The 24,859-nt window shown below is 40.4% G+C and overlaps 1 protein-coding gene and 1 pseudogene across 2 annotated transcripts in view; both read right to left on the bottom strand.

Moving 5' to 3' along the window:
• Nucleotides 1–24,226, bottom strand: part of uvrag (UV radiation resistance associated gene) — a 57,098-nt gene extending 32,872 nt beyond the window's left edge. The window contains exons 1-12 of one of the 2 annotated variants that reach the window (XM_041073709.2): nucleotides 23,905–24,226; nucleotides 21,076–21,193; nucleotides 20,361–20,395; nucleotides 18,962–19,123; nucleotides 18,076–18,147; nucleotides 17,883–17,968; nucleotides 12,986–13,091; nucleotides 10,182–10,308; nucleotides 5,381–5,465; nucleotides 3,899–3,986; nucleotides 3,492–3,552; nucleotides 379–544 (exon numbers count right to left, since the gene is read on the bottom strand). In XM_041073709.2, the coding sequence (XP_040929643.1) occupies nucleotides 379–544; nucleotides 3,492–3,552; nucleotides 3,899–3,986; nucleotides 5,381–5,465; nucleotides 10,182–10,308; nucleotides 12,986–13,091; nucleotides 17,883–17,968; nucleotides 18,076–18,147; nucleotides 18,962–19,123; nucleotides 20,361–20,395; nucleotides 21,076–21,193; nucleotides 23,905–24,009 (1,211 nt within the window). In that variant the 5' untranslated portion in view covers nucleotides 24,010–24,226. The remainder of the gene's footprint in view (nucleotides 1–378; nucleotides 545–3,491; nucleotides 3,553–3,898; nucleotides 3,987–5,380; nucleotides 5,466–10,181; nucleotides 10,309–12,985; nucleotides 13,092–17,882; nucleotides 17,969–18,075; nucleotides 18,148–18,961; nucleotides 19,124–20,360; nucleotides 20,396–21,075; nucleotides 21,194–23,904) is intronic. The other variant, XM_029173284.3, reaches the window with a different exon arrangement.
• On the bottom strand, nucleotides 21,758–21,876 carry LOC114870186 (5S ribosomal RNA; annotated as a pseudogene).
• Nucleotides 24,227–24,859: the final 633 nt, after the last annotated feature.

Below are 24,859 nucleotides of genomic sequence, written 5' to 3'. Positions count from 1 at the left end.
CAAAATCAGCTGAAACACACCACTTGTGTGTGTGTAAGATGTGTTGTGTAAGATTTCATGCTGCATTTTAAGAACGACTTTCATAATTTCTACGCTCCTTAAAAAAAACAAATGTTTCTGCAGATGCTCTGACTTAAAATGTTTACATTACTTAAGCAGTACAAACCTGTTTATGCCACAGCTCTATAGAGGACATGTATATGACTGTGTACACATTCATGGCACAGAAGGAGATTAAATATCTGAATAATACTTTGTTCAAATCTTATAGCACGACCTATAGAACACAAAAACAAATACATATCTGATATATATATTGTGGAAATCTTGTGGGTTTGTAAGCATGTTAAGCTTTGGTGCATGGTGTTGTTTACTTACTCCCGCTCCTTCTCAGTGAGTCGGTCAGTGATGGTGTCCTTGATGGAGGAGCGTGAACCCTTGTGGATTATCGGATACCTAAGAGGGATTTGCAGGAAGCACGAGATCATCAGGACCAGGTGTGCTGTGTAACCCAGGGCGACAGCTATGCTCCCATCATCCCTTGCTACAGTACACAACATAAAAAAAGGCTGCAGTAAGTCACACATTATATAATATATAAACACAAATATATGTTTGTTCTGGAAACACAAGTTTCCACATTATACTTTAAACTACCAGACACAGTCACATTCGGCCTGTTTGCTCACTAAGTTCATCTTAGTTGGCAACAGGTGACCTGAGCTGCAGTTTGACATTTCATTATTTGAGAGGGTGAAAGAGTCATTTAAAAAAAAATAATAATAACAGCAGATACTGTACTGTAGCATTTTTCTCTCAAACAAAACCGGCAGTGAATAGGACTGAAATAGAGTATTAATGTATTATGGGGAACTATAAGTGATCTTTATTAACAGGAAGAAGTATCAAATCATAATAAAATGCAAAAAATAATGAAAACGGCATCATTTGAATCGTTCCACATCAGTACAATATTGTATCAAAAACGTACATGTACATGTGAAAAAAAACTGTGAAACCATGTCCATGTCTTGTGAACGCAAACAAAGATGCAGAAAGGTCCAACCCAAAGATAACTTGGCAACCAAACATTCAGAGGATGTGGACTAATGTGGGAAAGATGGTTTGAAAGTAAGACAAAATTTGGCACAGCAAACAAAGTATTTGAAAAAAAAAGATCACACAGGGTGCAGTGGGATACCCAAAGTCATTTGAGATATGCACTTGAAAAGCTAAACGTCACATTTTTCTATCCCCTCTGAGCCCAAATATTTTCAGGGCAGAAAGCTGGATGCCTCTGTGAAGTCTCTGATGGGGGAACGAAACAGAAAACCGTCTCGATTTAAGTACGAGAAATGGTTTCAAGACAACATGCTAAGTGGTTTCACATTCTCAAACAGCAGCAGGACACCGCCTTAGGCACAGACTTAAAATTGTCGTGGTTTTTATCTTAATGCTTTGAAATAATAGACTATGGCAATAGTGAGCGGTGGGCTCCTTGGCTTATTCACGTGTTTTTTAACTTAACAAAAAAGCCTGGTTTGTATTGCTCCACTTCCTGAACTTTTGCAATTAAAGCACCTGGAGTAAACAGCTTCCTGGCCTCGAGTGCTTCAGGATGATTCATCACATAAACAGGAATATCAGGTCAAGTAAAGGAAATTCTACTATAAGCGACACCCTAGGGAGCAACCGGAGACTGCTGATACCAAGTTGAGCTGACAAGAAAGGCTTACTCAGATGTTAAATGCAGCACCACCCTGCCACATCTTGACCCACAGTAGGATTAGGACTCCAACTTACCCTGAACCTTGTCTCTAATGTGGGACACTCTCCCCTGTAGGCTTTTTCAAAGTGGCCTCAACAAACCCAGTTCTGGACTTGAACACCATCTTTGTGGGGCAGACCTCACACAGTTAGGTAAAAGTGAGGGATTAAAAGCATGCTTCCCAATGTTTTCCTGCCGTCATGTCTACACGTCGTCTGTGCTGGCCCTCTGCAGGATGTCTAATGATCACGGTTGTTAGAGGGTGAATGCTAATGGGTAGCTTTATGCATTTCACCAAGTGCAAGCCACCTGATCATGACGGAGGGCATAAAGGTAGTAGTTAGCAGTAAATGCATTAGGATGTTCTCGGTTTAAACTTTCATCTCCTGCACACGCTCAGTAGTTTACTTACTGCTACGTGTACACCTATGCAGGACTGATAGGCGGAAGCAGCCACAGCTCTGCAACTCAAAGAAATACATGAACGCTGCAAACACAAACAGGCTTGCTGTCACTACTGCATCACTACTAATGCTGATCTATTAGCACGCTGCTACAGATGAACAACAGGTGGAAAGGGACAGCAGGAAGTGGGCGGCATTGACAGTGCCCTTTTTGAATTATGGGTTCTAAAGCCTACTTGGTCTCACCACCTGTGAGGAAGAGGAGCTTGAAAATGCAGAGTGAACAATGGTGGCACTGTTCTAAAGCCAACCATATATTACCCATGCAAACCAGCCACCCCCACCCCAGTTTTATCTGAGCAGTTCTTGATGTTGTGTGTGAAACCAGATACAAAAGCATCTTGTGACAAATGGTGTTGGAAAACTGTTCCACCAGTAGCCAACAAAACATCACAAAAAACAGAAGGATACACCCAAGTGTACCTTACTCTTTCTCCCCAGCCTTCATAGATGGCCCTAATCTCTGAATTACATGTACCTCATTTACTGTAAATGCAAAACTATTGACATTTTATGTAATTTATATTTACAGTTTATTTAATATTTAATAATTCACCTATTTTCAATAGAAACCACTTTCCCTTCTCCTTCCTCAGTAGCCAGTTGTCTTTATCTCTGTAGCAACCCAGGTTAGAGACCAGGGGCATTTGGGCTAAGTCATAACACATCTGTTCTCCTGCATTTCTCCTAAAATCATTCCAAAATACTTAAATATTCTCTCTACTTACTATGACAAGAAGAAAAAGATGAAGTCAGATGTGAAGAAGGTAATATAGAAATAGCCAGGTTTGTGGCTATTAACTTGCTTTCAGTTACTGGGAACGTGATCATGTTCATTGCACATATTTCAGTAAAGACCTGTTGTCATGATTGGGTAAATTCTGACTGCATTAAATCACTTAAATTAGGAAGGGCGTCACTCGTTCCCAGCTGCTGGAACTACTGCCCCTATTGATGAGATAATTATGCCATTATGCTTTAAAATAACACACTGGTAACATGCCATTTATGCACATTTCAGACTGTAATAACTTAGAATAGTAATGCATACTCCCATTTCCAAATTACCATCTACGGGAGCCAAAACAATGATATCATCAGTCTCAGAACTGCAAAGCATTCAACTGCTTTTCTTCACCAAATATCTGTGTATAATCACAAGTATTAAATCTAAGACCAAACATTTGTTCGGCATGCCTTAACACCAATTATCCTGCTGTAACCTTAAAACACACAAGCAGGGACACACAGTAAATTACCTTGAAAGTCTTCAGAGTTTGGCAGCTTCACTCCGCATATGACATAATCCGACTGATTAGTCTGTGGATTGAAATCAGGGGTTTGTTATTAAAGACAATGAGCAGACATCAGACGTGCACCTAGATGAGCCCATGTGGGGCCAAACACCTGCTTTGGTGCTGGCAGAGGTGCTTGGCTTTATCATTATTGTCATTATATACTACTGGATAAGGAAACATGAGTTACTATAACAGAATTGTGTCAGATGAGCAAATTGATGGAGTGAAGACTCTTGGCAATCCTCTAAAGTGGCAATGACATTAAGAACCAGGTTTTAGGAAGGAACATTATTCCAGTACCTGCTTGAACAACCTTTTCTTGGTGGTAAAATGTGGTGTGCAAGGGAGAATAGCTAGATTTAACTCACCATATCTATGGGGTAGATGTATGAAAGCTCAGAGAGAAGCTGACGACAGCGGAAGGTGAGCTGAGCATTGGACTTGAGGAACTGCTCTCTAGGGAGGCAAAACCAGACACAAGGACGACACTGTGAGTAACTGGCTGGCACAAAGATCAGAGCTGTTGTTTACAGATCACAGATACTTTAAGAGTCTACAGATGTAGGACAAATCTGTGCCAAACCCACCACTTTTCCAGTGTCTGTGCTGCTCCAATCTGCAGGTAAAATGAGCTCTGCATGTAAATAGTAAACAGTAACTCTTCAAGGATGTTTAGACACATGGTCCAGTGAATGCCAGTGAAGAATCAAAGTAACATTCACTGGTTTAATGACATAACTAATCAACTGGCTATTGTGGTTTAATGATTGGTGTGCAGTTTGACTGTCCAAACCAAATTTACAAAACTACTTTAGAAAAATTCCATGTGGATGAAAAACAGGGTGAAAATTGTTGGAGAATGTGATGCACCGTCTTTTCCGTGCAGCTTCAAACAAAAGATGGAATAGATCAGTGCATGATGATCTAAATCGGAATCAAATCAATATTATTGGACACTATTTTGGAGCTGCGTTCCTGACAACTATATTCTCAAGGAAGCTATTGATATCAAGAGCAGCTAAAATTTAAAATCTAGCACTTAATGTACAAAAGATAGTTTCCCAGGTTACCAAACATTTGCTGTTTCTCCATCATTAATTGGTACTTTAAGATACAGTAAAGTTAGGCCAATAAGCCGCTGGTCATAATTTTAGAATACTGTATGTAAGCAGTATCTACTGTAGCTCTCTACCAAAGTCTCTACTAGAAAGAAAATAAAGATTATTCGAAAGACATACTAGTTTTGTTTTGGACACCATTTTCCTATGGAAGGTGGTGGGTGGGATGTAACATGGTGATTTAATCAAACTAAGTGGATTTAAACTGTTAAGAACTGCCGTACGTACAACAAAGTTGTGAATAAACTTGCATAAGAAAAGAATGTGAAAGTGTGCATGTAAAAAAAGGACATTAACTAGAAAGATATTTAATGAATACCAACAGTGGATTTTAGGCAGATGTCCCAATGTCCCAGTTAATTTCCTGGCCCTCCCTGGCCTTTCCAGGGCTCTGGTATAACATTTGACTGCCAGGTACGTCTCAGACAAACAAAGTTGTATCTAGGGTCGACAACCACTGTGCACATTCCCCCACAGGCCAAGGCAAACACAAGCCAACAGGCTGCTTAACGCAATGTGCAAAGGCTGTTGAAGCACATAAATAGGCAGCACCAGCCATAAAAATATCCCCTTGCTTTGAAAAAAGCACGGTGGGAGGCAGGATGTAATCTCAAAACTGTTTAATACAATTATGCAACACACTCGGTCACATCAATGGCTCTGCCCTGGGTAATGTATAGCTGGTAGGTTTGTCAGGAATAAAGCAATAGCCAATTACAGGTTCACACATACCTCTTAGCAGTGCATTCCTTTTGCTGCTTGCTTAGGGTTTCTTTCTCGTCCTTCAGACTTTCGTGCTGAGCGGAGAATGCATCCTCTGACAAACACACAAAAGACAAGAAGAAAATTAGCAGTTATGGGTTATGTTCAACTCCATCTGAACATCCAGGTGGGCCCGTGTTTGGTTAGTTGCCATCCACTGTTAAATTTTTTTAGATCACGCCAAAACCATTTCCTTTTGACATCACATAAAACTAAACAACATATGTATGCAAATTACAGGATTTGTCAGACTCTGTAAATACAGAGCAGGGTAAATAAATCAAATCCGACAGATAGGGCACAGTGGTGATACAGCCGGTGGAAGTTGCGTAACCACAATAAATCAGTGTAATATTATTTAGTTCTATGTGATTCTTTGTCTACTCTGTGTTCATGCAACATAACATATGTTGGAACCAGAGGCAAATGCATAAGAATCACACCTTAAGGAGGAACATTATTTTAATAACTAAATAATTAGAGTAATCAATGCTCATTTAAACAAGTCAAACAATGCACTCAGTTTTAGTTAGTTGTTCAGAAATCATTACATATGATACCATTATTATAATATAAATAAGCAGAGGAAGCTAAGATACACAATGATAATGAGTATAGAGAGGAAATGCTTTTGCCTAATTGCTTTCTCTGTATAGGTAGTGATGCCATCAGGCAGCTGTGCTAAAGGACTGTAACTGCTTCAGCAGGTGATGGAGAAACTACATCGTCACCCGTCTTTATGCCAAAATAAAATTAATTTATGGAACTGTAACCCACGTCCAGAAAAGCAGGATGACACCAGTTGGTCGAACGTTTGAGTTCTAAGCAACTGCTTGATCAAATCCCATTTGATGCTCAAGACTGGCATCTTAAGAGTAAAACGAACGACAGACAGACAGACAGACAGACAGACAGACAGACAGACAGACAGACAGACAGACAGACAGACAGACAGACAGACAGACGGACGGACAGACAGACAGACAGACAGACAGACAGACAGACAGAGCTCTTCGAAAGAAGGAGAAGTACTCTGAGGTATCTCCATCAGATTAATTCATAAGACAGATAAGAGTCAGACAGAGATCAGACAGGTCGTCCATCTGCTGCAAGTGATGACATAGAAACATATTTTAACACTGACTACACAGGCCTGTATTGGATTTTTGCTTTCATGTAATGCCCAGCCCTATCGGTTCTATCCATCCATCTTTTCACTCTGTCATCTCACTAACGTGTTCCAGTTTGTGTCAGGGCACCATCATAGAAAATATAGACAGGCTTTACAATGTTATTAAGCTATTGAAGCTATGGCTGAAAAATCCTAATGTAACAATAATGAAATCAGGGAGTTCAAAATAGTTTGGGGGATTTTTGACATATGCATGATATTGTAAAGCCAGGTTCCTTTCTTAACAAACACTGAGTGTGGCATTTTAGAAAATTGTAATAACCTTCAAAAGCTGTCTTTTAAAGAGTTTTCTTCCCAGAGTTATTGAGCTGTCTTTTTTTAAAAAAACCAAACTTTAACTTATGATGCTACAACTTAAAAGAAAAAAATCCTTAGCCCAGCTGATGAAAGTGCCCAATAGAAAGATTGTCATCATCACATAATGGGCTTTTCTTGTGATTATACACATAAACATGAGAAAAAAAAACTTTTTCACATAAATCAGATACTTATAAAAACTGTCTTACAGACACATTGTTAAGTTCATGTCACTGAGCTGAAGGTCAATACAAGCCAGCTCCAAGAGGAAAGAATTACTGGAGTCTAAAAAATGGATCATGGGAGTTTAAGAACTATAAAATCTGCACATTAAAAAACAAAAATCGGGTTTGACAGAGGTTGACAGGAAAGTCATGGGACTGAGCAAAGAGAAAGGAAGTGGGGAGAAAAAAATCTTGGTGCCTCTTTAAGCTGAGACCTGGTGTGTAGTACCTGTCAGCGCATGAGGCAATGCTGCAGCCAGCTGAAGGATGTAGATGTGTGAAGCTCAGCTGCTGCTTAAGTAAGCTTAATGATGATAGCTTCAATATGAGACCTTTTCTCCAAGGTGACAAATGGCTACAAGCCACACACACACACACACACACACACACACACACACACACACACACACACACACACACACACACACACACACACACACACACACACACACACACACACACACACACACACACACAATAGCTTCCACAATGCTGCGTCACTCTCACTTGAGAAAACCCATCACTGACATTTATTGGTCAGGAGCCTTGGCTGTATTACAGAGCGTGAGAATGACTAGCACTACAATAAACGCCGTCTATAGACCTGATTTATGTCGCCTACTCAAGGTGGAAGGAGGGAATTAGACATGAGGAAATTGTGACAAGAGTGTAACCCAAGCAGAACCAAAGCCATTAATTCCACACTTTTATTTTGAACTCACAGCCATGGAAAAGGAAAAAACTGTGGTCTTGCTTATATGTCCCCTGTTATGATTTGTGCGAAAGACATGAAGTGGAGCACAAGTATAAAAAAAGTGCTCTTCTTTTTACTTCTGCACCACTGCTATGATTTCACAGCCTTTACTGTAAATCAGCAGGCAGTCATTAACCGGTCATCAGGATGATACCAACTGCTGATGTTCTTTATTGCTTATTATGCCAACACTGTCCAGGATAGTATTATATGAACAAAGATGTACACAGAACAAGCACCAGCATGGCCTGCAGCAAAGTCCTAATAGTTCCTTTTAAAAAAATGCAGACATCGAACTTTCATCTCATCTTTATCGGCTGGCTTGCATGTACCTGCAGGACCTCAACTGTACGTATCTCTGGGTTTTTAGTAAGGCACTCGTTTTTCCCAAGAATACTTACTGAGACTTATTCACTAATGGGCTGAGTGGACCACACAGCCAAGTAGAAATGAGATCTTAAAAAGCGTGGCAAATAATAAAGATTAACAGTCCATATGGGATGCCCCCAGGGAATAAATTGCATAGCAGTGTACTTACACATACTGTTAGACATCCAATAAAACCTACAAAGAAACGTGTTTCTAATAAACTCTTCAATGTGTGAAAAAGTGACAAATTAAACACTCTGTTCTAATTAAACTAATATTGTCAATAAATGAGAATTAAAATCACCATTGCTTGGTTTATCTATTTACAGTCTTAACTGAAAAGAATCAAGTTTGCTTCTTCAAGCTTATGTGGAAAACAAGCGGTCCTACATGAAATTTAAGCTACAACTGATAAAATCGCACGCCTCCAAAATGAAAGCTGAGATCATATGAAACAAACACGTGGCGGTGCCAATCTAAATACAATCAGACAGAATGGTCAGCTGCTGTATGATATACTATAAACAGCTGTCTCCGATAGTATCCTGCCTGTAATTAACGCAGGTTTTTTTTCCGATCGTCAAACAAATGAATATGTGCAGGCTGATTACAAGAGCTAAACAACAAGTTGAAAGTACAGAAAAGCGTCGCAGCATATGGTTTTTGGCTTTTGAGTTATGAGCATAGGAGGAAAAAAAACTAGTTTGTCAGGACAGCTTCACTTGGCCTCAGCATTTCAATTTGTCCTAAAATACATTTTCCTTCTTTATCCCGCTGAAGGAATTTTCCTCATCTATGTCCTAATAAGCCGGTCTGGACAAAAGCTATGACAGGGCAGAGGAGGGCACCGAGCACTTTGGCTGCAGACAGAGTGGTGACAGGTAAAGAAGCTGAGAATTAAGAAGCTTTTTTTTTATTTTAAGTAGCAGGACACAGGAAATTTCCCCCTCCCCCCCTCATAGCGCAGCCTCTAAGTAAATGCATAGACTCCATCCTAATCACTACCAATCCCCACCTTAAGTTGGCAGCTCAGTGAGGTGCCCTGCTCTATGGCCTAAGACCAGGCCTGGGCACTGGGCCCAATTTAAAACAGATGCAGCGCATTCTAGAAGCATACACAGAAACCAGCTAACTGTACACCCCGTTACACGGTGCTGCTAAACATTGTTTGTTACATTAAACCTAGGATTTGTTGGGTTTTCCTCGAGATGACTGTGTTGTGAATTGGCTCTACTGCGTATAAATTATCTAAAATGAATTGAACTTAACAGCTGCATATAAACTACACTGGGGGTTTTGTATGTGCACACATAAGTCACCAAAACTCCTCCCACACTGACTTTTAGACTTCATTTTCTCTACTGTATGCTCAGACTTTCAAAACAGTCATTTATTTGTGTAGTAGAGGTCCAAAGATCAGATCAGAGATCAGCCATTCAGATATCACATGGTTAACTAAATGACTCTGCTCCACAACTGTTTCAGCGGCCTGGAACAGGATGCACAAACCCGAAGAATCTGTACCTCTGTGTACACACAACAACTCACTTCACACATGAAAGTAGCTTGATGCGGCTTAAAGGCAAATTATGAACACCACAAAAGTGTTAGGGTGAAATAAATTAGTTCAGGTTGTAGTTTCATTTGCTTTGTTTACAACATCTGAGAATAACTTAATTAGACTGAATTTGTCAATTTAAGAGTGCCTAGATGCAGTTAAGCTATAATTTAATAAATAAAACGACAACGATCAGTTTATCTTATTTGAATTATTTTCCACCAGCGTGATCAAGTTAATTTATTGATAATGGTGAATAAAATGCTAACTACACAAGCATTTACTATTCGTCTATTACTTCTGCTTAACCGTCCCCTGCACTGGGGAATCAGCAATTAAAAAATTTACAGTGTGGCATTAAGAGGCACCTGTTTTACCTTTATTCTGGAGTTGTACCCTCTCCTTCTGCTGCAGCTCCATCTCCCTGCTCAGCGCCTTCTTCTGTCGTTGCAGCTCACTGCGCAGGACGGCTAAACGCAGCTGCATGCATTCCCGCTCTTTCTTCTGCTCGGAGCACAAGAGAGTGAGGATAAAAGAACATATTTAGTATAACGGTCACAGAAACGCTGAATTTGTATTACTCTTTTATCCTATAAATCCTTAATTCCTATAAGCTCTCTCAAAAACAAACTATGTTTTTGCAGGCTTGTCTTATGCACATTGATGTTATACATATCTACAGTGCAACTGATTTCCTACAGAGAATCCAGCATCCTAAGCAATCACATCCTACTGTAGCTTCCCAGCTTCACCCCGAGCTGGTGTCTAATCAGACAGATGTCAACACAGGGTGTTTTTAAACTGTTGCAGGCAGTGACACCATTAATGTTTTGTCACAGCAAAGAATGCATAAACTGGCAGGAAGGAAGTCTGCGGAGATGCTGGGACAGAGTGAATTACCTACGGACAGTGTGAATTACCCCCAAGCAACCTTGCGGTGCACTCAATTTTTATATAACATTACTAACCAGCAAAAAAACCAAGCATGTGCACAAAAAGGCATACCCCTGAAGAAAACGCCAAAAAAGACCACAACAATATGTATGAAGTCTAGAGGAGTCTTTATCTTTATGTGCCTGCAACTATCAGCCGGTGTCTCTCTCACCACATGTTTGACCAGGAGCAGTATCAGCATGTAGGCTATTAGTCAACATCCTCATGGGATATCCCCTTATCAGGCTCCATGTCTCTATATGGCAGAGGGGGGGCTCTGCGGTGGGCTTAGGACCTAATGAAGTCCAGCACAGGGAACTCATGGATTGATGGATGTGGTCTACTGTAGATGAAGGGGGGATTGGGAGGTTAACAGAACCATTTGATTAAAAATGATAAATTGGGATGAACAGATGAGCAACTTCAAAACATGCAGAGAGAGATTTAAGAGGTGACTTTTAAGAACTGCGTGGATGATGTCTAAGAGCCTGATAAGTTGGAAGGGTTTCATGAGGAAAAGGTGAGACGTAATATAAAATGACAAGGAGATCTGACAGAGGTTTAACCCCGTAGCTGCCAAATAAGGAGGCATCTCTCATTGTCTCTCACACACACACACACACACACACACACACACACACACACACACACACACACACACACACACACACACACACACACACACACACACACACACACACACACACACACACACACACACACACACACACACACACACACACACACAGCTAGATTCTAATCTTAGCTGGTGTCTGAAAAAACACAGACATGGATCTACTTGAAGATTTCTGAAGGCTTTGTGACAAAAACAGAGCGTTATCAGAAACTAGGGGAGAAAACTGATAGAGCCTTCATCTCTCAGTGTGTGTGCAGACCCTGATGCTTGCATGGTAATCACTGCTGGCCTTGGCACGAACCGCCAGCCTCCCACACTTTCACTGAGAAACACAGCTGACAAGTGGGACACAACCATGCAAGTCTGTGTGTGAGAGGGACTGTAACCTGCCACCAGGACCCGTCTGACTACTGCTGAACATCAAAAAGAAGTGGGTCAGCTAAGCAAATAAGCGTCCAGCTTGAAGGAGGGAGGACTGTGTTATAACCCAGCCGATTAATGGCGGAGTGTGGGTGAGAGGGTGAAAGGGCCATGTGCTGGGGTTGGTGGCCTCCAATCTGGCCCCCTTTGATCTATGCTCGCTATGACATGCACAGAAGGATAGTACAGAGCTCTCCAGAAGGCATAAGGGGGGAGTCTAGAGGAACCACACAATGCTCCAGTCACTATGTTGCTGGGTTTTTAGACAAGGATAGAAGATGAGGATTATGTGATTTATTAGCCATTGTGGGCTATGAAAGTAGGTTTTAATGAATGCTTCACTCAGTATTTGAAAGATACTTTGTGGAAAAAGGAAAAAAAAAAAGAGTCTCAATGCTTTTGTGGGAAAGCAGGACAAAGCTATACTGGAAATGTTGTGATTGACCTGTGAAAAAGCTAATGAGAGGAAAAGAGGCACTCAAAAAGGTAAATCTAATATCACAATACACAAAAACATTTCAGCTGCCCAACGTACACCTCAGCATCAGAGGGTGAGTAAGTAATCCGCTGGCCAGAAAAGCATCTTTCAAAGACATGTCTAGTGTCACCCTCTCAGGGCTTTATTAGAGGGGATGCTTTTGGAGAGAATGTTTACAATAAACACAGAGAAAAACCTGGGATCAGCGCTTCGTTTTCACAGCTGCGAGGCTGCCAATTCCAAAAATGTTAAATATGCTTTCTTGTCTTTTCTTAAAGTCGCAGTCCAAAACATAGTTGGATAGTACGAGTGTAAACAGTGGGTTTTGCTCTCTTGCCACTTTTCTGTGGAGTCATCTAAACAAGAGATACAATAGCCGAGCCTTTACATTCAAACTAGATCCAGGGACTCAACTGATGCAAGCACTTAAATCTTGTTAAGTATTTAGCACAATATACACAAGCTGCCGATGCTTATTATTAGTGTGGAAGTGAAGGCCTGCTAATGCTGATCACAGCAATCCCTGCTCTCAGTATTAATGAATGTTCTATGAAAACATCTCAACGTCAACCTTCATCTAAGACTTTCTCAAAACCCAAACTTCAGCTCATTGCCGCCTACATTTACGGCATGGGTTGATGAATCAACTTGATGATCGTTGATGGGAAGGAAAGTTGCTGATCAGGTGAAGATCACTGTGTGACTGTGCTCACCCGTTCCGTGCAGGTGGCCGTCGTCCTCAGCTTTTCCTCGATCTCCTTCCCAATCTTCTGCACTGTCACTTGGGTCTGTTTGATGGCTCTCTGTGCCGTGTGAAGCCTGCAGGGTGGGGTGGAAACAGAAAGTCATCCTGATTACTGTTTGTTACAGCACACCGGACCACAAGACATTAACATGTTGAATTTGTATTTCCAAGCAGCAACCAAATTGACTAGCTGAATAAAAAATTGAGTGTCAGTGTTATGACTACACCATTTCATTTAGCTTAGATGTTTACAGTGACTGTTTAAAGGATTTTATAAGAATTATGACTGTCCCCATCTGGAAGCGTTTTTTTTTTTGTTTTTTTCTTATTTACTGAGGTTTATCATCCCTGGTCCAGCCCCACTGCCAAGTCTCCAGAGACTTGATGAGCTTTCACATTCAACTAAAGGAACAAAAAACATACTGACAACATTTCCAGTGTTAAAGGTTTGCAGTTCTTCAGGCATGCGGCCAAAAACACTAACTTCTTAAACAGCAAATATCACAAAAGAGTGTCGTCACAACTATTCTCTAATAACGTAACCGCAACATGACATTACTAGTTGTCTCAAAGACCTGAGTCCATCAGTTCCAGAAAGTGAAGCCAACCCTCGACCTTCAGCTGATTAATTGAAACCACAAAGCTGGAGGCCCATTTCCAAATGCCTTGCTGCTGTCATCACTACAATAGAGCCGCTACACAATGACAAGCAAGCAGCATTATTTATACCATAAATCATACGTGCAATTAACATCCAAGGATGTTTTCCCTAAATCCAAATCTCATACAAACAGGGACACTAACTCTCCCCCACACCATCAACCCAAACCCTACCCAAGGGACACCAATAACTCATCAACAACAAAGTCAGTATGGTGGGAAGGAGTTAGCTCCGACAGGGAAAAGGGGGAGCTCACAATCAGCAGACATACAATAAAAATTCTCAGAAAACTCATCAAGTCACCTCTAAATATTATTGTCACTTCCTAGCAACCAAAGGTTTCTACAAATACATTTTTTAGGAGGAGTCCTGCAGAAAAGTCCTTTCATGTTCCTTCCTACCCACATTTTCTATCTGTCTGAGGTGACAGCGATAGGCCTTTGGAATATCAGGGCAAAGCTGTTTTGACAGCTTCATGTGTTTAGGTGATTCCACAGGGAGTATCTGATCTGGCCTTTTCCCCCCCAGGTGAGAATAGTTATCTCCCCTCTCCTTTTCACGCATGTCTGCCTGCTTATCATTCCCTGAGTCTTGGCTCAACGCCTGCCCGTCAGGCCCTACCACAGCCTGTGAACCAGCAGGATTTGGGGAGGGGGCGGCTCCCAACGTACACCTTCAGTGGACCAGCAGTTCAATCGACTGCCTTGAAATCGGTTTCCCACAGGCCATGACGATTTTCTCTAGGGAATGAGAGGTACTTAACAACTTGGCCACGGGGGATTTAAAGGAAGTTATGACTGAGGCTGTGCACTCAACCACTGATGGCGATAAGCATCTGAAAAACAACATTTGCTCCTTTGAACGTAGTCCTGGATTCTGCAAGGTTGTCGAGATTTTGAAACTGACAGATGCTTTGATAAACATAATAAATCTTGGAGTTTTTGTAAAATTAAAAAGGAAATACACAAGCTAACTGAAGTTCTTTCAAAACAGTAGATATGACAGCTTTTCCAATCAAGATATCTCTGCATTTCAGCATCTACGTTTTTTCAATCAGCATAGCATAAAAATCAGCAAGTCCACATGTGTCACCCTGCTCATCTCTCAGAGATAAGCAACAAAGATGCCAACGCTGAGCTTTTCATACAAGACCAAATGTACGTAGAGTAAATCACATCAACTACATTTAAGTGTCTCATTTAGCACACAGAGATTTAAATGACAAAGCGCTTATTCACATCAAACAAAGCATTTTACGTTGCTATTTTTGACAAACTACATTTAATATGGATGCTTAGGGAGCAAGCGTCAGATAATCAGGTAAACGGTTCTAATCCCAACATACACGTTCTACAATACATGAACGGTGCTGAACAGTGTGTGGCCTGCCCAGTTCTTCTTCACATACATATACCTGTACATGTGTGCCCAGTTCACTTGTCAAAACACATGGGTCAGAGGAAACAAGCCCAAAGACTAATGACTTCACTGAATTCATTTCCAGCAACCATTTCCTAAACAGAACAAGGTGAACAGCACGGGCCGATTAACTAATACAAAAGTGTCTCCGACACATTTGCAGACGACAAAAATGGAGAATAATGTCCCACTATCACGCCTCTGCCAGGGACAAATCTGGAGGCAAAGCGGAACAAAACAAACTGAATTCTAGATGCATCTTACTGACAAAGAATGTAAACATATTTAATGACTTGCTGTTCACCTCACTTGAAGGAAGGAAGTAGAAAAAAATACCATTGGTCTCAATTTGGTTAATAGTAAATTGGTTAATAGGAGTCACACTGTGGTTAACACCAGACGACAGATGACCCAGGGTAAGCTCAGTGTCACTTAAAGCCACAATATGCATCTACCATGACACCAGAGATGAGTGTTCTCTGCTCTCCCAAGTCATTGTGAAGGTGGAAAGGCACCATCTGAAAACCAACCCAAAACCACCTTTACATTTAAATATATGAGGGACGCTTTGATTTTACTCCAGAGGTGTGAAATATGAACAACAGATTCCACATTCACATGTCCAGTTTGATTTAAAGTTTTGTTTCTGTAGGCTGCTTGCTGCTGGGCGAGACCCTGGGGCCGGCTGTAGACGCCGATCCAGCTGCCCGCCTACTGTAGGAACATATGAACATATCTAAGTCCTGTGGCTGAGCTGCGGCAACCAAACAGCAGGCTAGCAGACTTCAAGAGCTGCCTAAGGAAAAGCATAATTACCCTCAGTGGCCTTTCAGGTAGAAGAGGTGCCAACAGAGCATCTCCATCACAGTGCACTGCTCCAGTTGACACTTACTGTATGTACCATATTCTACGTTATCAACTTATAAGTATACACTAGGCATAAACAAAGCTCCTGAAGAATTGTTTTTACCCTATTTCAAGAACAGTATAAAACTCTGTTAAAAACATCTTGGTTGAGCTGCAGGAACACCTTGGTTACAGTCTTCGTGGCTATATTTCTAACCAGTCAGGGGCCCAGGTCTAGATACGATGTTGCTCAACCTTCATATCAGCCTCTCTGACACAGGTTCACTAATGGATGATCTGTGCGCCCCCTCTTCATCTCTCCATCTGAGACGTGTTGTGTTCACCAGCCCACATCACCACGTTACTCACACAAGCGAGAGGCACTGTTGACTGGAGCCAGGCGGAGAAGTGGACTGTGAATCTGCTGACAAATTACCATCATTAATCAAGATCAGTGCATTTTTAGTAAAGCCATTCTTCTCCTTTTCCATTAAAGCCCGGTGCCAGGAAAAGACTTACACTGGGCAGAAAGAGAGAGCTGGATGAGGATGTCTGACACTGTTCAAAAGCAATTTAATATTAAATTTAAACCCTCTAGGCCGCACAGTAAGATTTACATAGAGGAACACTGTCTTATATTCCACTGCATTTTCATGGTTTCATTGGTCTGACTTCAGCAGCATAAACATAAATGCTTAGTATAATTTATTATATATGTATCTAAGAGGAGGCAAGGTGAGCCAATAACATTTCAACAGAATGCGTCAAAAATCTATGCACATACTTTGTCACTTTAGAACATGAGTTGTATATACGGTTTTGTACCATTGGAGGGAGAGAGGGAAGACCATCGCTGATGGAGTGTACCGTACCTGATGAATTATACTACAATACATAAAACATGCACACGTGAGCGCAGTAAGTCAAGAAATATTACAGGACAGGGGAGCGTGAGGGGGGAAGGGTGATCAATGTGGAAGTGTGCTCAACTTTGGGGTGGACACAAGATGATGTGGAAGAAGGCTGCAACAGACGTGGCAAGAGCAGAGGGAATAAAAGTTACTATTCAAACTGGGCTTTTTTTTTCCTGTACGTTGCTCGGGAGGTAATCGTCTTATACAAACACAAGCCCTGACCACTTCTAGATGAGGGAGCACTGTTTATGCTTAGCTGATATGTGGTATTCCCTTTGCCATGGCACTACAAAAGCCTGCGACACATTTATTGCCCCCTATTTAATTCTTATAGAAGGAAAATGCTAGTTAAAGCCTTTATAATGTCCCTAATGACAGGATCCCTCTCTTTTTTTGGAAGCGTCCAACTTGAGCCTTCCAGATATACGTGTATTTAGACAAAGCTGGCCTCAATTATGTTGTTAGGTGATCCCACTAGGGTGAAGAGCGGGTTTCCCTCTGGGGAAGCCCTGGTGATTGCGAAGGTAGTGTTTATATTCTACCACATTTAAATATAAATGCAAAACAACAAGCAACATGTTTGTCAACAACATTCCAGAACCCCCGTGTCAAATCGGCTTCATCACTGTCCAGGGTTTCCCTCATAGCCAGCATCTGTCTGTCTCCTTCTTGTGGCACAAAGTTGTATTACTGCCAACTTTGTCAAATTAATATCACAACGCTACATGTGCCATTAATTAAGATAAAGTACATAAAGGTTTAAATATATATACTATTTGCAAAAAAATTGTCCAAGAAATACAGCGTACACAAAAAAGTGCTTCACGACTTTGGATAAAGTTTGGGAGATTGAGCTGAAATGTTGTCTCTCCTATAGCGCCACCTGCTGGACAAAAAAATGCCAACGCCACAAGGGATTTCAAAATTAAACGTGTCATTAATGCCATTAATTCTTTAACACTGTTATTATTTAGAAAATACTTAGACCTGAAAAAATATAATATGATGTACGATGTGGGCCTTACCTGAGCAAAGCAAAAACACTGTAGGAATTCCTGACAGAACTCTGGTCAACTTGAAGCAGGCTGTTTTTCTTCTGCTCTAACTGATCCTGAAACAGCAACACGTGTCAGTGAAGAAGCTCAAGGAGTGTCCAGACAAAATCATATATTAGCTCAGTGCTCCATTATGATGCAGAAAATGTACATAACACACTACCTTGTCAAAGTCAGCTGCATAGTAGCCATCATTCAGTCCAAATATGATTTCATTTGGATTCCTGGATCGAATCTATGGACAAAACAACACAAACAAGACAGAGAAGGCTCAATGTAAGAGCAGCATAGACATGTGGGCGAGACTGTGTTAATGCATAATGACTTCAGCTTTAACCAACCTCAAAATACACTTGAGTTTTCACTTAATTCCAAACTATGCATCACATTTTCACTTCTAAAAACCTTTACTGTTGCATGAAAGGTTGCAGCACATTATTACCAATTGACTGATAATTAATTGAAGCAAAAATGTTACAGTTTTAACAAAAACTACAAAACGCAGCACAGTTTGCAGATTCTTGGTTTGCTACATATAGTAATTGGAAATGTGGTTTGATTTTCAGCAATTCATAAACAGCAAAAAACATAATTTCTAGCTGATCACACACCAGCAGTAAGGATACTTGTCTTCATTTAACACACCCCATTAAACATAGAGAAATAGCAACAGTATTTTAATAAAAACAGGTTGAACCTGTTGAATTCCAACTTTAATTAGGAGCTAAGAAGACGTTGGATAATACAGTATCCAAGTAGATCTACTACCAAATGGCTTCAAAGACAAATCTACCATTTGCTCTGGCTGAGTCAGGGCCCAAGCCAAAGGACTAAGGCTGAGCTGAAAGAGTCCTTTACACAGCTGCCAGAAGTGCTTGCTTGAGGGTATTGATGCTAATGGTTTAACAAGTTATTAAAACAATGTTTTAAGTAGCAAATTAGACTGACAGTAGAAATGGTGTAAAAATCCATGACATGACAACTCTAATAGCAGTGTTAACAGATACACAGTTCGCTACACAAGAAACTCATGTTAAGTGCCCACTGACCTGCTGTCCTGTGTATCGGAGGCCATCCAGGTTGACTTTCCATTCTATGAGGAGCTGATACTGGTTCTCCTGCCCACCCCAAATTCTCACCACAAAGCAAGACACTGAGGTGTCCAGAAGGTCAGGAAGCATGCCAAAATCCAGGCTCCGCCAAGTAGGGTTCTACACAGACAAACAGAGAAACAATTTATAGTTATCATAATAACTTAATACAATAAACATACCTATTTCATACCTGTTCAATAATACTTAAATACAAAAAAAGTTATTAAGTTATTTTTTATTTATAATTATTAATTTATTTTTTTATTGTAAAAGCACCTGAATAGAAAGACAAGTATAAAGGTTTTGATCTACATGTCATAATCAGATTTCTGGCCACTGTAAGATCATCCTTTTTTATGTTAACCTTAAACTCGGATGCTTATAAACCCCTTGAGTACTGACTCTCAACTGTGGCCATATTTAATTATGTATTGTTAGCCTCCTGCAGAGAGGAAATTGTTGGCTGTTGAGTCAGTTTCAAGGACAGGTTGGAGGGGAATGTCAAAAGCAGAGGTACAGTACATGAGGGTGAGGAGGGGTGGGGAGTGTTAGAAGATAGAAGTAGTGAAAGGGAAGCAGAGGGTCACAGCAGGCAAATGGACAAATAGAAAGAATAGAGAAAACTAGAGATGAATGTCAGCAAGGATGTTAAGTACAACAGGAGGAAGTTGGGCTGAGGAATGTCACAAATCATGACTTCGGCAGTGAATCATTCGCTCTGCCCTCTGAGGATACTTAACAGAATGCTTGGAAAGCTGCTTAGGTCAGCTCACGACTCGGCAGCAAGCCCAACAGTAATGGCTTGATTGCCTTAACTGCTTCAGTAGCTTCACACAGAGCTGAATGTGCTACACAAAAACATGGGAACAGTCAAAGAAATATAAAAAAAATATATATATAAAAGTTGTTCAATATCTTATTCACTACAGCATGTGTCAGTGCAGATTAATGTTGCTTTGAATGGAACGACCGGTCCACCGCAGGGAAGAAGGAGTTAGACAAAAATGCAGCTAAATAATAAATAACAATAAATGCTAAATGGTAAATGATCCACATTTATAAAGCACATTTTTACACTTTAGACTTTAAGGAATCCAAAGCGCTTTACAGTAGCTTCTCATTCACCTATTCACTCTCACATTCACACACTGATGCTATCGGCTGCCATGCAAGGCGCTAGCTTGAAACACCAGGAGCAACTTGGGGTTCAGTGTCTTGCCCAAGGACACGTCAATACAGTATATCGACCATTAGATTCTAATCAGATACAGGAGGACAGGTCTTTCTTCATTAAAGTACCACAATATACTAAATCAATAATTAATACAGCCCTTACACAGTTTAGTATACTCACCAGAGAGTCTCGTATGACTTCACTCTTGTAAAAATCTAAAAAGGCAGAAAATAATGTTAATAAGAGACACACATGCATACAGTAGTAAGTAAAATAGTTAAATCTACCTTAAAGTACAATTTTCCTGTATTCTGTTGTAAATAAAAGTAAAATTATACATATGTTTCTTCATATTTCCTAATAGGGAGAAATACAGTGTAGAAATAGGGTAGTTAGATTATGACATCCACAGTAATTACGTTTATCTTTAGAGAATGTAAAATTACACAATCCCATGTTGTATACTGACAAACAGACGCCTTATTGGGAAGAGTAGATACTGGTTACTACAGTACCTACATTTTTGGTTTGTATGGATTAAAATGCCTAAACTATTATTTTATATCATGGAGAAAAGGACTTTACCTGTACTACATAAAATCTCACAAATTTAGTATTTGGACAAACTATTAACAAATCTCTTTATTGCTTAGCACCTCACAAATTGATTAAATGAAGTCTGATGAACTGCCTCCACTCTATTGATAGTAAAAAATATGTTTTTTTCATTGTCTGAATTTTTTTTTCTTTGAATACACACATGTTAATATTTACTGATTGGCAAAATCATAAACTTTTTTTAAGATCTACTGATCCTGGCTACAGTAGGTAGTGTAACTCCCATTAACACAGAGGAGCTACGTGCTGGCATGTGACAAAAGGTGTTAATGCGTACCTCTAGAAATGCGTTCTCCTATGCAGAGGTGCAGGGTAAAGTATGTGTCCAGTAGTGGAGAACCATTCTTGTTGACAATGTTTCTGGCTGCAATGCTCCGGAGATGACGCAGCCGTCTCTGTGGTTTAGGAAAAATATATTGAAGGAGTGAGATCAAACAATGGAAATGGGAGCATTTACAGGCTTTTCTAACAACAACATCGACAACATCCCTGTCTAAGTCTCAGGAAAGATGAACATAGATGCTCAAAGAGATCATTGAATTTCATGTATTAAGATTAAGGCAAATGCAACAACAGTTGTGACAATCTGCTCCAAATAATCAAGACATGGCCTGTTGAATGCATCCATCCATTTTTCTAAACTGCTTATTCCCTTATGCGGGGTCCCGGGGGTGCTGGAGCCTAACCCAGCTGACTATGGGCGAGAGGCAGGGTACATCGCAGGGCAACACATAGACGGACAACGATTCACACACACGCTCACACCTACAGGCAATGGAGAGAAGCCAATCAACCTAATGCACGTCTTTGGACTGTGGGAGGAAGCCGGAGAACCCAGAGAGAACCCACGCAAACACGGGGAGAACGTGCAAACTCCACACAGAAAGGCACCAGGAATCGAACCCAGAGCCTTCTTGCTGTGAGGCGACAGTGCTACCCACCGCACCACCGTGCCGGTAAGCATACAGCACCTGGTATTTCCAGGCGGTCTCCCATCCAAGTACTAACCAGGCTCGACCCTGCTTAGCTTCCGAGATCAGACGAGATTGGGGGTGCTCAGGGTGGTATGGCCGTAAGCCCTGTTGAATGCATTCATTCTTTTTTAGGGTTACTAGTTAGTGACAGAAATAATATTTATAACTACTCATACAACTAAAGCTCACTTTTTACTATGGATGCACATTTGACAGAGGCTCTAAACTATATCTGCAAAATCCATAACTGAAACTGAAACATCTGCATTAGCAAAATTAACTCAAAAATCTTTAAACAGATGTTTTTCATAAGAAAAAAAATCTAGTATTTATTAGGAAAACTGATGTAAACTGTGCTACACCTCAAAAGCAATGTGTTTGAGTACAGGCAAAAAAGCACAGACCTGGTATTTTGCAACTTCCTGCTTTCCCCTGACCAGTAGGCCTGGACTGTCTCCTGCAGCCATACTGAGAACAAATCTAAGTCATGGGATTTCCTATAAGATTAGGGGCCTCAGAAACAAAAACACTGATTGTTCCAAAGGGGACTTTTAACTCTCCTTTAAACTATCAATGCACATTTATGCAGGCACTAATGTGGACCACAGGCAGAGAGAAAAGGCTGTGATCACACCATTATGAAACTGCTGTGGTGGCCTGGTCTCCCCTAGATAAGGCTACACCATATAAGACCCTTTGTTCTAGAATACAAGCTCAGACAAAGAACAAAGTAGTTGACCACGTGTCCTCAAATGATCAAAAAGTCAGACTGCGGTATGTGACTGTGGTATGTAACTGATTAGCTGGTCATAAGCTTTTGCTGCACACGTGTGATTCAAGAACATAAAAGACATTGATTTTCTATAAACGCTACATTGATCTAAAGCTCTACATTTAAATGGTTTGTGGAACAGAGATCGCAAGAATCTATACCATGAAACAGAATACCAGTAAAATACAATTGTATTTACACATTATATAAACCACAATGAATTAAACTTTACTTTCTTCAAACTAAAAACAAAGTGCAAAAAGTTCGTTGTATGTACATGTATGTTCATTATATTATATTTACAAGAAATACATGCTACTTCCTGGAGTGGACAGCAGTGAAACAAACTATGATAATGAAGCAACACAGCACAGTGTGATGTATTATTCCACATAAGGTTATAATATTATTGGTATAAACAGCTGCCTTTGGGTTGCTAGACATACTGTATTTGTTTTGTGTAAATGCTGGTATTGTTTTTACCAAAATATTTGTACAATATCGTACAGTGCTCATAATTAGTATTAAATTAGACACTGACATTAATATTATGTAAACAGAATGAAACCCATACGTAATGTAGAAAAATCTCTTCTGAGTTTAGCTCACAGTTCGTCTCATAATGTAAACCAGTGGAAAACATCTGCACTAAATGATGTTGGGAACAAATATTTCATAATTAATTTTAATAATACATGTAACGTTGCTGGTGGGGACTGGATGTAGGATATTTTTAAAAATAAATTTGATATCAGTAAAAAGTTATATCAAATAGATAACTGTAGTACAGTATGATTTGTCTGAATGGAAAAATACCAACTTGATATACAGTATACAGTATCTTCAAATGAATGAACGAATGAATGAACGGATACGAGGCTTCCAGCAGCTATCGCGGCTTTCGACTGTTAGTTAATGGTCTAGATAGTTTCACAATACATTCAAATTGCTTCTTGAGACAGTTTACAATGACTGGAATAATATATGTAAATGTTTTGAGTCGTTTCCTTAAAACTATGTGGTCACCTGCGTGCTGGCACAAGTTTAGTTGCCGTTAGCAGGAACATACTTCTGTAGCGTCGTGCTCAATTTGAATATGAGGATCAATAAATACAGTTCAGGTGTGACAAGGCGCTGTTCTGGTGAAAACGTCTATGATTAAGCAAACTCGCTTCAGCGTCCGCTGTATCAGCTTCAGTAACTTGCAGTAGGCTAAGAAGCTAAGCGCAAGCTAGCAGCTGCTAGCTAACAAGTAGCCTGTCGGGCCTGACGCTGTAGACCAACACACTTGAGGCGGCCCGTCCCTTCCCGTCTTTATTCGAGAGCAGTGTGTGTCAGAGGTTCTGCATCTAAGCCTAACCTGTTGAGATGTGAGCTCTACGTGCAAGGCTCGAGAGGATGAAGCTCCAGAGTTGGTGACAGAGGCAGCGGAGATGGCGAGAACCCGACCGGTGATAGAGTTCATCCTCCTGTCGGCATGTATCAGGTCCCCGTCATTCAACAAAACTTCCCATCCTCGTCGTCCAGGACACTCGTTTTAAAGTTCGCCCAGCTCTAGACAACCACGAGAGACACGCATACTCGGTTGTTTGTGTGTGGAAAGCGCTATCAGAGCTGTCAGCTAACCAACGGGACGTAAACAAAGTACAGCCTATTTTGCCACACTTGGTTCGGAAATCCGTCTCCCGTTGGGAGGGGCGATTGGAAGACTGCTAATTGGTTTAAACAAAGGTCTGTCTGGTAAAGGCGGGACTTAGAACTAAAAGCTCATAATGTCAATGGTTGTGTGATCTGTCTGTCTTCGTGGAAGGGGCGGGTGTTCAGGGAAATCTGTCAGGGCTGCAAAATATGAGGAAGTTGCACAGCGTGACATGCAGCTGACAGTTAACTCTAAGATGTAATGGCGCTTTCTCCAATACATCTATTTTACAGCAAGTGCAAAAAGTTGACGGAAAGATATGCAGTTCATTATCAAATACTGCGTATGATATTTACAAATGTTTAGCACGAAACATTTAATATATAATGTGTGAGTGATGATTTATTTATCAAATTGTGTAGTCTAGAGACATTCGTGTACTGCTTATCAACAAGTAGAAGGAAACGCCCTCAAAAGGATAAAATATATAGTAGGTAGTCATTCCTGTAAATATACCGTAATAACCCTACATTCAATGTTATACCAAGTAAAAGTGCAAAATAATGTCAACTTTAAATATATGTTTTAAATAAATATTAAAAAGTAAAAGTATGCACATTTCATAGAATCTGTCGATCAATAAACTCGTCGATACATTAACTTAAAGTATTCATTG

The sequence above is a fragment of the Betta splendens genome, chromosome 14 (genome assembly GCF_900634795.4).
Source record: "Betta splendens chromosome 14, fBetSpl5.4, whole genome shotgun sequence".
Taxonomy (NCBI): domain Eukaryota; kingdom Metazoa; phylum Chordata; class Actinopteri; order Anabantiformes; family Osphronemidae; genus Betta; species Betta splendens.
Note: the sequence above shows the minus strand (reverse complement) of the source record. Positions and strands in the feature narration are given on the sequence as shown.